We start from the raw sequence: 15,734 nt of genomic DNA on the forward strand, positions 1-15,734 counted from the left end.
TCATTTTGGGATGCTAATGTAAATGGTATTGTGTTTTAAATTTCAAATTCCGTTTGTTCATTGCTGATATACAGGAAGGCAATTGACTTTTGTGTACTAACTTTGTATCCTGCATCTCTGCTATAATCACTTTTAGTTCTAGGAGTTTTTTTGTCAATGCTTTCAAATTTTCTATGTAGACAATCATGTCATCTGAGAACAAAGCCAGTTTTATTTCTTCCTTCCCAATCTGTATACTTTTTATTTCCTTTTCTTGTCTTATTGCATTAGGTAGGACTTCCAGTACAATGTTGAAAAGCAGTGGTGAGAGAGGATATCCTTGCCTTGTTCTTGATCTTAGTGGGAAAGTTTCAAGTTTCTAATCATTAAGTATGATGTTACTAGGGGGCCAGCCCCATGGCTGAGTGGTTAAGTTCGCATGCTCTGCTTCGGCGGCCCAGGGTTTCACAGGTTCAAATCCTTGGCACGGACATGGCACCACTCATCAAGCCATGCTGAGGCAGCATCCCACATGCCACAACTAGAAGAACCCACAACTAGAAATATAAAACTATGTACCTGGGGACTTTGGGAGAAAAGGGAAAATAAAATCTTAAAAAAATAAAAGTATAATGTTAGTGGTAGGTTTTTTTTGTAGATAGTCTTTGTCAAGATCAGGAAGTTCCCCTCTATTCTAGGTTGCAAAGAGTTTTTACCAGGAATAGGTGTTGGATTTTTGTCAAATGCTTTTCCTACTTCTATTGATATGATCATGTGATTTTTCTTCTTTAGCCTATTGATGTGATGAATTACATTAATAAATTTTCGAATGTTGAACTAGCGTTGCATACTTGGGCTAAATCCCACGTGGTCACAGTGTATAATTCTTTTTATACATTGTTGGATTCAATTTGCTAATATTTTGATGAGGATTTTTGCATGTATGTTAATGAGAGATGTTGGTCTGTAGTTTTCTTTTCTTGTAATGTCTTTATGTGTTTTTGGTATTAACATAGTGCTAGTTTCCTAGAACGAGTTAAGAAGTATTCCCTCTGCTTCTATCTTCTGAAAGAGATTGTAGAGAATTCTTATAATTTCTTCTCTAAATGTTTGGTAGAATTCACCAGTGAACCCATCTAGGTCTGGTGCTTATAATTTATTGCTTCAATTTCTTTAATTGGTATAAGCCGATTCAGATTGTCTATTTCTTCTTTTGTGAGCTTTGGCAGATTGTATCTTTCAATGAATCAGTCCATTTCATCTAGGTCATCAAATTTGTAGACAGAGTTGTTCATAGTATTCCTTGATTATCCTTTTAATGCCCATGGGATCTGTAATGATGTCCTCTCTTTCATTTCTGATATTAGAAATCTGTGTCCTCTCTTTTTTCTTAGTCTGGCTTGAGGTTTATTGATTTTATTATCTTTTCAAAGAACCAACTTTTGGTTTTGTTGATTTTCTCTATTTCCTGTTTTCAATTTCACTCCTTTCTGCTCTAATTTTTATTATTTCTTTCTTCTGCTTACTTTGGATTTAATTAGCTCTTCTTTTTCTGGCTTCTTAATGTGGAAGCTTGGATGGTTGATTTTAGATCTTTCTTCTTTTCAAATATATGCATTTAGTGTTATAAATTTCCCTATAAGAACTGCTTTCTCTTGGGGCCAGCCTGGTGGCACAGCAGTTAAGTGCGCATGTTCTGCTTCAGTGGCCCAGGGTTCACCGGTTTGGATCCCAGGTGCAGACATGGCACCACTTGGCAAGCCATGCTGTGGTAGGTGTCCCACATATAGAGGAAGATGGGCACGGATGTTAGCTCAGGGCCATTCTTCCTCAGCAAAAAGAGGAATATTGACAGCAGATGTTAGCTCAGGGCTAATCTTCCTCAAAAAAAAAAAATTAAAAAAAAAGAACTGCTTTCTCTGCATCCCATAAACTTTGATAAGTTGTGTTTTCATTTTAATTTAGTTCAAAATATTTTTATATTTCTCTTGAGATTTCTTCTTTGACTCATGTTATTTAGAAGTGTGTTGTTTAATCTCTGAGTATTTTGGAATTTTCTAGCTCTCTTTCTGTTATTGATTTCTAGTTTAATTCTGTTGTGGCCTGAGAGCAGACATTATATGATTTATATCCTTTTACATTTGTTAAGGTGTGTTCTATGGCCCCAATTATGGTCCGCATTGGTGAGTGTTCCATGTGAGCTTAAAAAGAAGGTAAATGCTGCTCTTCTTGTATAAAGCAATCTACAGATTTCCATTATATCCAGTTGACTGATGGTGTTATTGATCGACTATGTCCTTATTGATTTTTTGCCTGCAGGATCTGTCCATTTCTTTGTTTTTTTAAACTTTTTTTTTAAATACTTTATTTTCCTTTTTCTCCCAAAGCCCCCCGGTACATAGTTGTGTATTTTTAGTCATGGGTCCTTCTAGTTGTGGTATGTGGGATGCCGCCACAGCGTAGCTTGATGAGCAGTGTGTAGGTCTGTGCCTGAGATCTGAACCTGCAAACCACAGGCTGCTGAAGCAGAGCATGCGAACTTAACCACTATGCCACCCGGCTGGCCCCTACTCCTACTTTCTTTTGATTAGTGTTAGCATGTATATCTTTCTCCATTCAGTTTTAATCTATATGTGTCTTTATACATAAAACAGGTTTCTTGTAAACAACATGGAGTTCAGTCTTGTTTCTTCATCCACTCTGACAATCTCTGTGTTTTGATTGGTACATTTAGACCATTGACATTCAAAGTGATTTTTGATATAGTTGGATTAATATCTACCATATATATTATTGTTTTCTATTTGTTGCCCTTGTTCTTCATTCATAGTTTTGTCTTCCATTCTTTTTCTGCCTTTTGTGGTTTTAATTGAACATTTTATATGATTCCATTTCCACTCCTTTCCTAGCATATTTGGTTATACTTCTTTTTTTAACATTTTTTAGTGGTTGCCCTAGAGTTTGCAATATACATTTACAACTAATCCAAGTCTACTTTTTCTTTTTTTAAAAATGGTCTTTCTTTCCTTCCTTCCTCCGTCCCTCCGTCCCTTCCTTCCTTCCTTTCTTCCTTTCTTTCTTTTTTTGCTGAGGAAGATTCACCCTGAGCCAACATCTGTGCCAAACTTCCTCTATGTTGTATGTGGGTCACCACCACAGCATGGCTGCCAACAAATGGTGTAGGTCCACACCCAGGAACTGAACCCAGGCCACCAAAGTGGAGCATGCCAAACTTAACTACTAGGCTGCAGGGCTGGCCCCCCAAGTCTACTTTCAAATAACAACATACCACTTCATGGGGTGTTGAAGTACCTTATAATAACAAAATAATCCTAATTCATCTTTCCTGTCCCATGTATCATTACTGTCAGTCATTTCACTTGTACATAAGCATACATGTCTTAGTCCATTGACTGGGTGGCTTGTAAATAACAGAAATGTATTTCTCACAGTTCTAGAACCTGGGAAGTTTAAAATCAAGGGACCAGAAGATTTGGTGTCTGGTGAGGGCCCACTTCTGGGTTCACAGATAGCCATGTTTTTGCTGTGTCCTCACAAGGAACAAGGGTCAAGGGAGCTCTATGGGGTCTCCTTTATAAGAGCAGTAATCCCATTCATAAGGGCTCCACCCTCACGACCTAATCACCTCCCAAAGGCCCCACCTTCTAATACCATCACACTGCAGGTTAGGATTTCAATATATTAATTTGGGGGAGACACAGACATTTATTCTATAACAATCCACATATATTGTTGCTATTTATTTGAACAAATTATTGTCTGCTAGATCAATTAAGAATAAGAAAAATAAAAATTTTTATTTTACCTTCACTTATTCTCTGATGCTCTTCCTTCTTTATGTAGATCTGAGTTTCTGACTCATATCACTTTCCTTCTAAGAACTTCTTTTAATATTTCTCGTAAGACAGATCTACTGGCAACAAATTCCCTCAATTTTTGTTTGTCTGAAAATGTATTTCTCTTTCACTTTTAAAGGATAATTTTGCAGAGTACAGAATTCTAGGGTGATTTATTTTTCTCAACGCTTTATTTCATTTCAACTCTCTTCTTGCCTGCATGATTACTGATGAGAAGTCAGATATAATTCCTATTTTTGCTCCTCTATAGGTAAGGTTTTTTTCCCCCCTCTATATTCTTTCAATATTTTTACTTTATCTTTGATTTCCTGTAGTTTAAAAATGATATGCCTAGGGGCTGGCCCCACAGCCAAGTCGTTAAATTTGGTGCACTCCACTTCAGTGGCCTGGGTTCAGTTCCCGGGAGTGGACCTATACCACTTGGCAGCAGCCACGCCATGGTGGTGACCCACATACAAAATAGAGGAAGACTGGCACTGACGTTAGCTCAGGGCAAATCTTCCTCAGCAGAAGAAAAAAGATTTGCCTAGGTGTAGGGTTTTTGGCATTTATCCTCTTGTGTTCCCTCAGCTTCCTGGATCTGTGGTTTGTTATCTGACATTAATTTGGGGGAAGTTCTCAGTCATTATTGTTTCAATTATGTCTTCTACTCTTGTCTTTTCTTCTGGAATTCCCATACACGTCTGTCACATCTTTTGTAGCTGTGCCACATTCTTGATATTCTGTTCTTTTTTTTCTTCAGTCTTTTTTCTCTTTGCTTTTCAGTTTTGTTGGTTTCTATTGAGACATCCTCAGTTTCACAGATTCTTTCCTCAGCTGTGTCCAGTAAACTAATAAGCCTATCAAAGGCATTATTAATTTCTGTTACAGTGTTTTTGATCTCCAGCATTTCCTTTTGGTTCTTTTTAGAATCTCTGCTTACATTGCCCATCTGCTCTTGCACGCTATGCACTTTGTCCAGTAGAGCCCTTAGCATCTTAATCATAGTTTTAAATTCCCAGTCTGATATTCCAATATCCCTGCCATATCTGAGTCTGGTTCTGATGCTTGCTCTGTCTCTTCAAACTGTGCTTTCTACCTTTTAGTATGTGTTGTAATTGTTTTGATAGCTGGACATGATGTACTGGGTAAAAGGAACTACCGTAAACAGGCCTCTAGTAACGTGGTGGTGAGGTGTGGGACAGGGGAGTGTTCTCCTGACCTATGGGGAGGACTCGGTCTCTCAGTGGACTTGATCCTCTGGACTGTGGACTTCACATGTGCTTCTCAGTATTTTCTCCCTTCTCTTTAATGGAACAGGATGGCTAGAATGGGATGGAGTTGGGTATTTCCCCTCCCCAGGGTCAGCTGGCTCTGATTAAATACTTTCTCCTAAAGGCAGACATTGTTAAGAACATGCTCTGGCATATTTGAAAATGGTTCCTTTGTCCCTCCCCATGCTAGAAGCACAAAGGAATTTTTCTCCAATATTCACTGTGACAACCTGGTCTACCTCTTGGAGGCAAAATTCAAGAAAGTGTGGAGGCCCCCAATGACCCAGACCCCATGGGGTTTTAAATTCTCGGTTGTCCACACTGAGCCTCTAGCAATCCATCAATCACAGTTCAGGTTTTCCTATCTCAGCACTGGTTCTTGCAGGTTTGTGCTTGTGGGTTTCTGCTCTGGTAAGTTGTGATTGTCTGTATTCACTTTCTCCAATTCTTGTCCCTGTGGTTTGCCCTGGGACCTCACTTCTCTGATGGGTCTTAGGAGAGTTGCTTTTCAGTTTACCTTTTTATTTGTTAGGATAGAGTGATGACTTCCAGCTTCTTACATGCCAGACCAGAAACCAGAAGTCTCTGGTAATATTTTATTGAATGCCAGACATTGTCAATTTTACCTTGCTGGGTGATGGATTCATTAAAAATATTCTTGAGTGTCATTCTGGGATGCAGCTAACAGTTTGATCCTCTCAGGTCTTGTTTTTAAGCTTTCTTAGGTGGGGCGAGAGCCCTATTTAGGCTAATTTTGCTCCAGTACTGAGACAGGACCCTTCTAAGCACTCTATCCATGCCCCACGAATTAGGAGATTTTATACTCTGGCTGGGAACTGTTAAAAGCTCCGGGGACTGTTCAGATGGCGCTTTTCCCTGCCTCCAGGGGTCTTCTGACACACTTGATTGGTATTCTGCTGAAGACTCCAGGGAGACTCTCTGCAGATCTCTGGATCCTTCTCTGTACACTCTCCTCTTTCTAATATTCTGCTCTGCAAACTCCAGCCCCCTTGGTCTCCCTGGATTCCCAGTTCCATGTCCTCAACTCAGAGACTACTGGGCTCCATCTGGATTCCCCCTCCCTACACTGGGCCATGGAAACTCTCTCCAGGTGGTATGCTGGGGCAATAAGAGGGCTCACCTCATTTGTCTCCCAGAAAAATTTATGCACCAAAGTGTGGCAGGCAGAATAATGGCTCCCTAAAATGCCCATGTCCTAATGCCCTGAATCTGTAAATATTACCTTATACGTGAAGGGAATTTTGCAGATGTGATTAAGGATCTTTAGATAGGAAGATTATCCTGGATTTCCTGGGTGGCCCCAATCTAATTACAAAGGATCTTTTTTATTTTTTTATAATTTTTTTTTTTGAGGAAGATTAGCCCTGAGCTAACACCTGCTGCCAATCCTCCTCTTTTTGTTGAGGAAGACTGGCCCTGAGCTAACATCTGTGCCCATCTTCCTCTACTTTATATGTGGGACACCTACCACAGCGTGGCTTGCCAAGTGGTGCCATGTCTGCACCCAGGATCCGAACCAGTAAACCCCAGCCACCGAAGCGGAACATGTGCACTTAACCACTGAGCCACTGGGCTGACCCACAAAGGATCTTCTAAGAGGAAGGCAGGAGTGTAACAATCAGAGGAGATATGATGACAGAAGCAGAGGTCAGAAGAAAGAGACTGATGATTGAGTGAAGATATTAATTGCTGGCTTTGAATATGGGGGAAGAGGCCTCAAGCCAAAGAATGCAGGTAACCTCTAGAAGTTGGAAAAGACAAGGAAGTGGATTCTCCTCTGGAGCCTCCAGAAGGAATGCAGCCCTACCTTTTGATTTTATCCCCCAAGACTTAATCTTGAAATTTGACCTCCAGAACTACAAGATAATAAATTTATATTGTTTAACCCACTAAGTTCTTGGTAATTTGTTACAGCAGCAGTAGGAAACTAACAGAATCACAAATTGGGAGCGTGGAATATAAGTAGGAAATAAGAGGTTGTTAAGACAAGATAGTGAAAGAAATTTTATTTTGGATCTGAGAAAACTAGAACCTCTTGCTACCTTGACATTCGCATTAATGTTATGTAAGTACAGTTACATTAAACCCAGAGACAAAATACCAGTACTTCCCTCAAAAAAGAAAAACAAAAGAAAAACGGGTGGGTTTTCAAACATTTCTATAATGGCCTTAAGGAAGAATTCTCCATGATACATTCTAACAATATGATCCCTTTTGAATAGAACACCATCATTTGCAAGTAAAAGCCACCCACTGCATTTGGTGTCAGAAGTAGTCTTTAGTGTGACAGCTACAGAGAGACTGGTTCCAAGATGAGTAATCCTAGTAAGTTACAAGGCAAACCAACAGAGGAGAAATTCATACATGAAGTTCTAGTCTTACAAAATATTTCATGGTTGAAAAATAAGATTTTATTTCACTAAATTCCAAACATCTATCCTATTAACAGGTAAGAAGCTAAAACACATATTCTCTTCAGAATTTATGATTTCATTTTCTTCTTCAATTTAAGGTGTAACTTACCTAATAGTCTACATCAGTTTCTTTTACAAGTTTACAAATCTCAAGAAGCTTCCACTCAACTTCTTTATACTTTTCTACATTTTTCAAGTTTTCTAAAATGCACAATGTATCCATTAGGGTTAACTGTGGCAATTACAGAGTGACTTAAACAAGAGAGAAGTTATTTCTCTCACGTAAAAGGCCAGAGGTAGGTAGTTGCAATGCCTTCTCTGCCTGAACAGCAGTAGTAGTCAGAGTTTTGGAATGACATTCGCTCACAGGACCCAATAAGCCTGGGGGACCCAACCTGCAGCGGCTCACTTGACTTCATAGGAAAAAGCACAGCAGCATGACTTGTTTCAGCAGGAGTCTTTGCTCCAGACTCCCAAGTGTGAGCTCCACTCTAAGGGAACAAGATCATCTGGGTGGGTGCAGAAGCCACATTGGCTTACAACCTTCATGCTCCCTAAGAACCAATATCTCTTCAGAGCCCATGAGTGTCGCTTCCAGGGATCTTTGCAAAAAGAAACACAGCACTTAAGGAAGTCCAAAGTCCACGCTTTCCAATGGACATTTATAGCACTTGTCCCAGTCGTCCTGGTCCAGGTACAGCTTACCGATAAGGGTAATTTTAAATGACAAACAATATCGCCTGGCATTACAGCTGATGTTCTATTGGTACCTTGTCCAGCAGGTTTCCAGAGAAAACGCTGCTGAAAGGTAAAGTCGAGCTCATTCTACTAGGAAGAAAAAGAAGGGTTTTACTAACCCTCTGTTCACAGCAGTCTAGGGCAGCAGCAGCGTCAGAATCCGATCTTCTATCTTGCTGCTCTGCCACCCAGGGCTTCTATTTCCAAGGCTACTTTACAGTCTACGAAGCCTGGTGGAACTCTAGCCGCCACAGCCATGTCCCAGCAGGAAGAAAGAGAAGATGAGCTGGCCCATTTCCTCTTACACCTTAAGGGTTAAGGAAACTTGCCAGAATCATCCCACTCTTGACACTTCTAATTCCATGTCACTGCCCAGAATTTAGTCAAATGGCCATGTATACACGCAAGGAAAGCTGGGCACATTGATAACCTGAATAAATTCTGGGATTCTGTTACAAAGAAAAAAAGGAAGAACAGATATTGGGTCAGATAATTAGCAGTCTCTCCTACACAGACATATGGTGGGAAAAGTAAGCTTTTTATTAACAAAAGCTGAGGCTAAAAAAGCCGTATAAAAATTGGGAAGACATATGCAGTTATGATTTGGAAATGTTTTTAATCAGCGTAAGTTTTTTTTTGAAAAGTTACAAAACTTATTGAAGAAAAAAATTCCTCACCCTAGAACATTAGTTATCTGATCTGTCACAAAAAACAGTTATATCTCCAACACTTATGAGATATAATTAATGTGAGGTGTGTTTTAACATATCAACACCAGGTTAAACCATACGAAGTTGCTGTTTTTTGTAGTTAGAAACAATTGAATATTGGCAATTTCATATAGTTCAACCTATAACAAAGTATTAAAGTTTGTGAATAATTTACTTAAAAAATACAAATTAGACCAGATCTGCTCATCACCATAATAGAATGACTGTTACAGCTGAATTCCAGTATCTTTCTCAAGGGGGAGAGGAGTGGAATTACAGCTGGACTATCAGGAACTTGAACTTTATCCTTAAGCACTTCTGAATTCTTTTTCTGTTCCTAGATATAATACTTACTGTGGTAGACCGGAAAATGGCCCCCCAAAATTTTCAGGCCCTAATCCTCAGTTTTATGCCTGTTTACGTAAGTTACATGGCAAAACAGACTTTGCAAATGAAATTAAAGTTACAGACCTTAAAACAGGAAGGTCATCCAGGTGGGCCCAATGTAATCAAATGGACCTTTAAAGGCAAAGGCAGGAAGGGTTGGTTAGAGACAGGATGGTGGAAGCAGCATAGATTTTAGCGTGAGAGGGACTTGACCTGCCATTGCTGGCTTTGAAGAGAAGGGGACCATGAGCCAAGGAATGCAGGCAGCCTCTAAAAGCCCGGAATGGCCCTTTGCTGACAGCAAGGAAATGGGACCTTAATCCTTCAACTCCAAGAGTTGAATTCTGCCCACAACTGAATGAACAAGGAAATGTCTCCCCACGCCCCTCTTCAGAAAAGAATAAAGCCCTACCAGCACCCTGATTTCAGCCCAGGTGAGGCCCATGTCCAGCTGCTGACACACAAAACTGTAAGAAAATACATTCCTGCTGTTTTTAGCCACTAAGTTTGTGGTAGTTTATGATGGCCGAAATAGAAAACTTATACACTTACCTTAGTAAAATCTCCAATTTAAAGGACTCAGCAGAGAAGGGTTGCTATAGTCATTTAAACCATATTTTAAAAAATTCAGTTCATACCTGGTCCTTAATGATTCTGTTATATTAAGTTGTAGCTATAATTGGAAATATGTGTATAGCCAACAAAAATAAAATAATAGTGAACTGAAAGCTACACAGCCAAATATTTTATATAAAAACTCTAAAAAGTTCACGACTAGTTATTACGAGAAACATTTCATCTAGGAGAGCTTTCTAAAGTAGCATCTTGAGTTTCCATAAAAACAGAACCTTCTGTCTCAAAAGAAGGGATATCAATAAGAGGACCAGAATCCTCTATTTCCAGGTGCAGTGGCTTCCCCTGTTCGTGACTCAGGTTTGAATTATCCTTCATTTGAATTTCTTGCTCTTCCAACTCCAAAGGTTTATCTGAGGCTGGAACTACAACATCTTCATCTTCATTTTCATGTAGAAAGCTACAAATCATGTTGGGTCTATAGGAGAAATCATTATCCTTGATTTGCAGCCATTCCACACCACCTAATGGGGAGGGAGGGGAAAGAGGGGAGGACAAACCAAGAAAGACACAGGAAAAAGGGGTCTTAGTTACTTAAGCATATTTTTCTTTAATTTAAATATTCATCCTATGAATAAATGTCAAAGTAAAAGCCCACCATAAACCAAGGAACATGGTGCCTGTAACTACTGATAAATAATTAAGTAATTTCCATCTTACATGGAGACCTTGGAATGCTAACAGGGGATGCATTGTCAAAATCACTAAAAGCAATCAACTTCAGTTAGCACTGCAAGGCCTCTTCCCAGAGTTCAATTCCCAACTCATTCTGAACGATAATTTGAGCTCTCACTGCTACCTCAAGCCTTAGAGTAACGAAAACTGTCACTTCCCTACAACTTTCTCCTTACCTCTCAGTTTTCATAACACAATGGATGATACTGACCTATCATCTTCTAAGTCAACACTTACATGTCGTTTTGAGTTGGAATATCCAATTGTGAAATAAGACACCTCTCAAAAAAAAAAACACTTGGAAAAGTTTTGTTTCTCTCCATACTCATAGTCAAAGCCCTAACCCCTCAATGAAGCCCTATAATCAAGAACTGCTCCAATAATGCTAGTCATTTTTTCATTTATTCTTATTACCCTTTCAGCCAAATATTTGCAATTGATTCTCATTAATTTCTGTAGCAAGCCCAAGCTGTTTACTCTCATTTTCAAAATTCCACTAGCTATCTCTAAGATACCCCAACGTATCCTGTCACCTGCTCACACATCCATCTGCTCCTACTCCCCACTATAAATGAGCTCTTCTGCAGCTGTTTGTTGAAACGTCCTCACTGCTGATCCCGCGTCTTCTCATGTGTTGTTCCTATAAAGTCTACCTCTATCGAAGACTGATTAGTCCTTTTCTCTCCAGTTCAGCTTCAACTATTGACTTTCTTATTTTTTTCCTGCAATGGCATCATTCTCCTAGTCACCCAGATTCAAAACCTTGAAGCCATCCTTTATTCTGTTATTTAGCATAATACTTGGCACATAACAGATACTTAAAATAAGCTGAATGAAATAGGCGTGGACTCACATTCATCCACGGCTATTTCAGTGTGACTTCCTTTAGAGTGAAGTTCCCAGAAAGTAAGGACCACATCTCCAGTCTGCTTTGCCTGCCTCCAGCATACTGCCATGTTTGGCAGCCAGCCTCTAAGGTCCCCAATGATCCTCACCTTCATGCCCATGTCACCCCCTCCCACACTGTATAGGAAACTGCAGAAATCACAGAATGTGACTTCTAAGGCTAGTTCATAAGACGTTCTCATGGATCACCTGATCTGGGAGGAGCCAGCTGCCTTGTGAGGAGGGCACTCAAACAGTACTAAGTGAAGGCAAGGAACCGAGGCCTCCTGCTAACGGCCAGCACAAACTTGCCGGCCATGTGAGTGAGCCATCTTACCATCGGACCCTCCAGCTTTACTCACGCCTTCAGATGACTGCAGCCTCGGGAGCCACCTAGAGCCAGAACCACCTAGCTAAGCTGCTCCCAAATTCCTGATTCACAGAAACTGTGTAAGATGGCGTTTTTTGCTATTGTTTTAAGCCGTTAAGTTTAGGGGTAATTTTTTATGCAGCAATAGATAACTAATACAGCCTTGAACAGTTGCTTACTAATTTATTTGATTAAGCAAAACATCCAAATTGTTCCAAAGATCTATCAGACTATTAAAGACTACAAGAGAGGAAATTCTATAATTTCCTTTAACAAGAGTATCTAAACAATAGCTAAGCTCATCTGATACGCATCTGCCCTTCAAGTTCATTCTAGAACTTCAAGTATTATCTATTCTTCCTGCTATTTTCAGAGAGTGCCTAAAAAAGGGGATAGTTTTGGGATATACATAAGAACAGAGATTTGTTATGGAGTAATGTGTAGTTGGTGTTATTAATTTCTGTATGATTAATGTACCTTCAAATTTTATTCCTTAAAATACAATAAACCTACTGAGTCATGAATATATTCATCACTAAGGTCATGTTTACTAGAGTTTCAAATATGTCTTTGAGCAATGAGCTTTTAAAACTCTCGAGTGATTCTCTGTTTATCTCCATAAACATGTGCCTGCTGTGGACACAAGCAGCCCTGGTCTAAAGTCTCTAGTCTGGGATGACAAGCGACTGGAGAAGGCTAAATGGACGCTAATTAAGAACTGGACTCAGGACTAACAACTGTGTACTAGAGTCTGAGTCCCTCCCTCACGTCTAAAGCCAGCTTCTTCCAGCTGTGAGCTCCTGGGGAAGGCTGCAGCAGCTGCCAAAGTGTCAGGAGATCTCTGAGGTTACACCCTGGGAATCCAGAACTGCTATCATATCTCCCCCACTTACAGGGAAGTTTTCATTATAAAAGAGAGGAAGAGACAGACACACACACGCTGAATTCCCTAGGGGTTGGAAATCATATTAAGTTTCTTGGGAAATTCCTCACAATTGTTTCCCATGCAAAGCAGATAGAGATTTCTTACATATCTCTGCTATATTAGAATTCCACTGAATTTTAAATTTATGTTTGGTACTTTTCATGGAGCACCTCAATTTTAATATATTTAACATATTACATACAGTCATTACTTCAAAGTACAAGGAACGTCCTGGCAGCAATATGTCATTACCAGAGCCAATATTAAATCATCTGTTTTCAAAGACCTAAGTGAACCAACCTATGTTTTCTTCTCCTTCCTTCTTTTCTGTCAGAAGAGTTCTCGTCATGTTGAGCTTCTTCATTGTATGGCACTTATACTTCAGCACTGTCTTATTATTTCCTTCTGCATCCACTAGAACAAAATCAACTCAATTATTATACTGCTGGATGCCATCAAATAAAATCATCATGTTAAGCCTCAAAAGACTAAACTACTTCCTGTCAAGATAGGGTAGTAAGTTCAAGATTTACTCATCCCTTCCGCCCCAAGCACAGATAAATGACAGATATAACACGTAACAGGGGCCAGGCCCATGCCGGAGTGGTTAAGTTCACACCCTCGCTTCTGCGGCCCAGGGTTTCACCAGTTCAATTCCTGGGTGCAGACATGGCATCACTCATCAGGCCATGCTGAGGTGGCATCCCACATGCCACAACTAGAAGGACCCACAACTAAAATATGCAACTATGTACTGGGGGGATTTGAGGAGAAAAAGCAGAAAAAAGAAAAAAAACAAAAACACGTAACAACTGAGGGCACAACCAGACTCAAAAACAACACACATCTCCAGGGGATAGAAAACCCAAAGCTCTGAGTGAGATTAAACTATGGGCCACTTAGGCTGCAGCCCTTAAATAGGAAACTGGGGCCAAGAATTTGGCCTTACAGGGTGATGAGGTCTAAAATTCTACCACTCAAAATGAAGGACCAGGGACCGGCCAGGTGGCACAGCAGTTAAAGTTCGTACATTCTGCTTCAATGGCCTGGGGTTCACCAGTTCAGATCCCTGGTACGGACCTACACACCACTTGGCAAGCCACACTGTGACGGGGGTCCCACATAAAGTAGAGGAGGATGGGCATGGATTAGCTCAGGGCCAGCCTTCCTCAGCAAAAAAAAAAAAAGAAGAAGAAGAAGAAGAAGAAGGACCAAATCCTGAAGCCAGAGACTGGAGTGCGGATATTTCCAATCATGAAAGAAGGCTGAGACAGACACTGCTGCTAACCTGCTGCTGGGGGTTACAGCTTTATAGAAAGCTGTGGACACAGGCAGGAGGGAGGATGAGGGTCTGAGCTAAGGATGTGAACCCCACTGAGAACTTCTATACACTGCTACTGTGAGTGTAAACTGAAACTCCACTTGAGAAAGCAACATAGTGGCATCTGTTAAGTTGAACCATGTGAAACTGTCAATCTTCAGCCAAAATTGGTAATTTCATATGGCTGAACCTAATAGCAAAGTTGAAGATACACACACCCATCAATCTGGCAATTTCATTTCTAAGAGTATACCTTAAAGATATTTTTACATATAGGCATAGGAGACATATAAAATATTCATGGCGGCATTTAGTAGTGAGTTATAAGCATAATTAAGAACGTGGGCTCTGGAGAAGACCCCCTGGGTTCAAATCCTGGCTCTGCTGCTTACTTGAGTATGACCTTGGGAATGTCATTTACCTCTCTGTGCTTCAGTTTCTTCGAACATAAAATAAAGATAACAATGGTATCTACCTCATAGGCTTGTGGTAATTAAATGAGTTTAGACATGTAGCATTTAGAACAGTGCCTGACATATAGAAGGCACGCAATAAATTTTAGTTGTAATTAATAACTACTAGTAAAAGTGGAAGCAACCAACACGTCCATTAACTGGAGAATAAACTGCAGTATAGTCACAAATGGAATACTAAGCGACAGGGAAAATAAGAGTTATATCTATCAACATGTATAAATCTCAAAACATACCTCTGATTGAAAAAAGATGTAGAATGATATGTACTGTATGCTACAGTTTATATCAAATTTGAAAATATACCAAAAAATGCTATTTATTGTGGATATATATGTAATATAAAATCAAGTATAGGAAAGAAAAGCACCAAATTCAGAGAGTGATTACCTCTGAAGACAGAAGAAGGGAGTAAGTTTAGAGAGGGGTATACCAGGGGCTTCAAATGTATCTGGGATGTTTTTTAATTATCTGGCAAAATGGTAGGATTTGACACAGCTAGACAATGGGTACATGAGATGTTAATTTTAATATTCACTGTACATTAAGTATGTTAGAAATATTTCATAGTAAAAAGAGTTGAGTTAGCATAGCAATCACTTACCATGTTCAACATTTTCTTCAAATATAACACAAGTCCCAAGAGTGTCTGCAGAAAAATTTGAAGGAAACTTGTTGAGAAATAACAGAGCTACTTTCTCTAAAAAGCATATTAAAAAAAAAAAAGAGTTTCATCTATCTGACATCCTCCTACCTTCATACTCGCCAGCAAAGACATAGCTGTCCACTTGCAGAATGGGCCTCTCAGTGTCAATTCCCTAGAACAGGATACAGGGTCATAAAAAATCATCACTAAAACAAGTCTTGGTACGGGGCTGGCCCCGTGGACTAGTTATTAAGTCTGGCACGCCCTGCTTTGGATGCTCAGGTTCAGCTCCCAGGCACAGACCTACACCACTGGTTGGGGGCCATGCTGTGCTGGTGACCTACGTACAAAATAGAGGAAGACTGGCACAGATCTTAGCTCAGGGCAAGTCTTCCTCAGCAAAAAAAAAAAAAAAAAAAAAAAAAA

The 15,734-nt window shown here is 39.8% G+C and overlaps 1 protein-coding gene across 4 annotated transcripts in view; it reads right to left on the minus strand.

Moving 5' to 3' along the window:
* Positions 1-7,122: 7,122 nt before the first annotated feature.
* GTF3C6 (general transcription factor IIIC subunit 6) overlaps positions 7,123-15,734 on the minus strand; it is a 10,623-nt gene continuing 2,011 nt past the window's right edge. Inside the window, exons 3-8 of one of the 4 annotated variants that reach the window (XR_006890760.1) lie at positions 15,417-15,480; positions 15,267-15,311; positions 13,169-13,282; positions 9,933-10,477; positions 9,465-9,512; positions 7,123-8,732 (exon numbers count right to left, since the gene is read on the minus strand). Coding sequence is in view for 1 of the 4 variants with exons in the window: in XM_046676953.1 (XP_046532909.1) it covers positions 10,176-10,477; positions 13,169-13,282; positions 15,267-15,311; positions 15,417-15,480 (525 nt within the window). In the remaining 3 variants the exon portion in view is untranslated. Of the gene's footprint in view, positions 10,478-13,168; positions 13,283-15,266; positions 15,312-15,416; positions 15,481-15,734 lie in introns of all 4 variants that reach the window. The other 3 variants (XR_006890759.1, XR_006890758.1, XM_046676953.1) reach the window with 3 other exon arrangements.

Source organism: Equus quagga, chromosome 11 (assembly GCF_021613505.1).
Source record: "Equus quagga isolate Etosha38 chromosome 11, UCLA_HA_Equagga_1.0, whole genome shotgun sequence".
Classification (NCBI taxonomy): domain Eukaryota; kingdom Metazoa; phylum Chordata; class Mammalia; order Perissodactyla; family Equidae; genus Equus; species Equus quagga.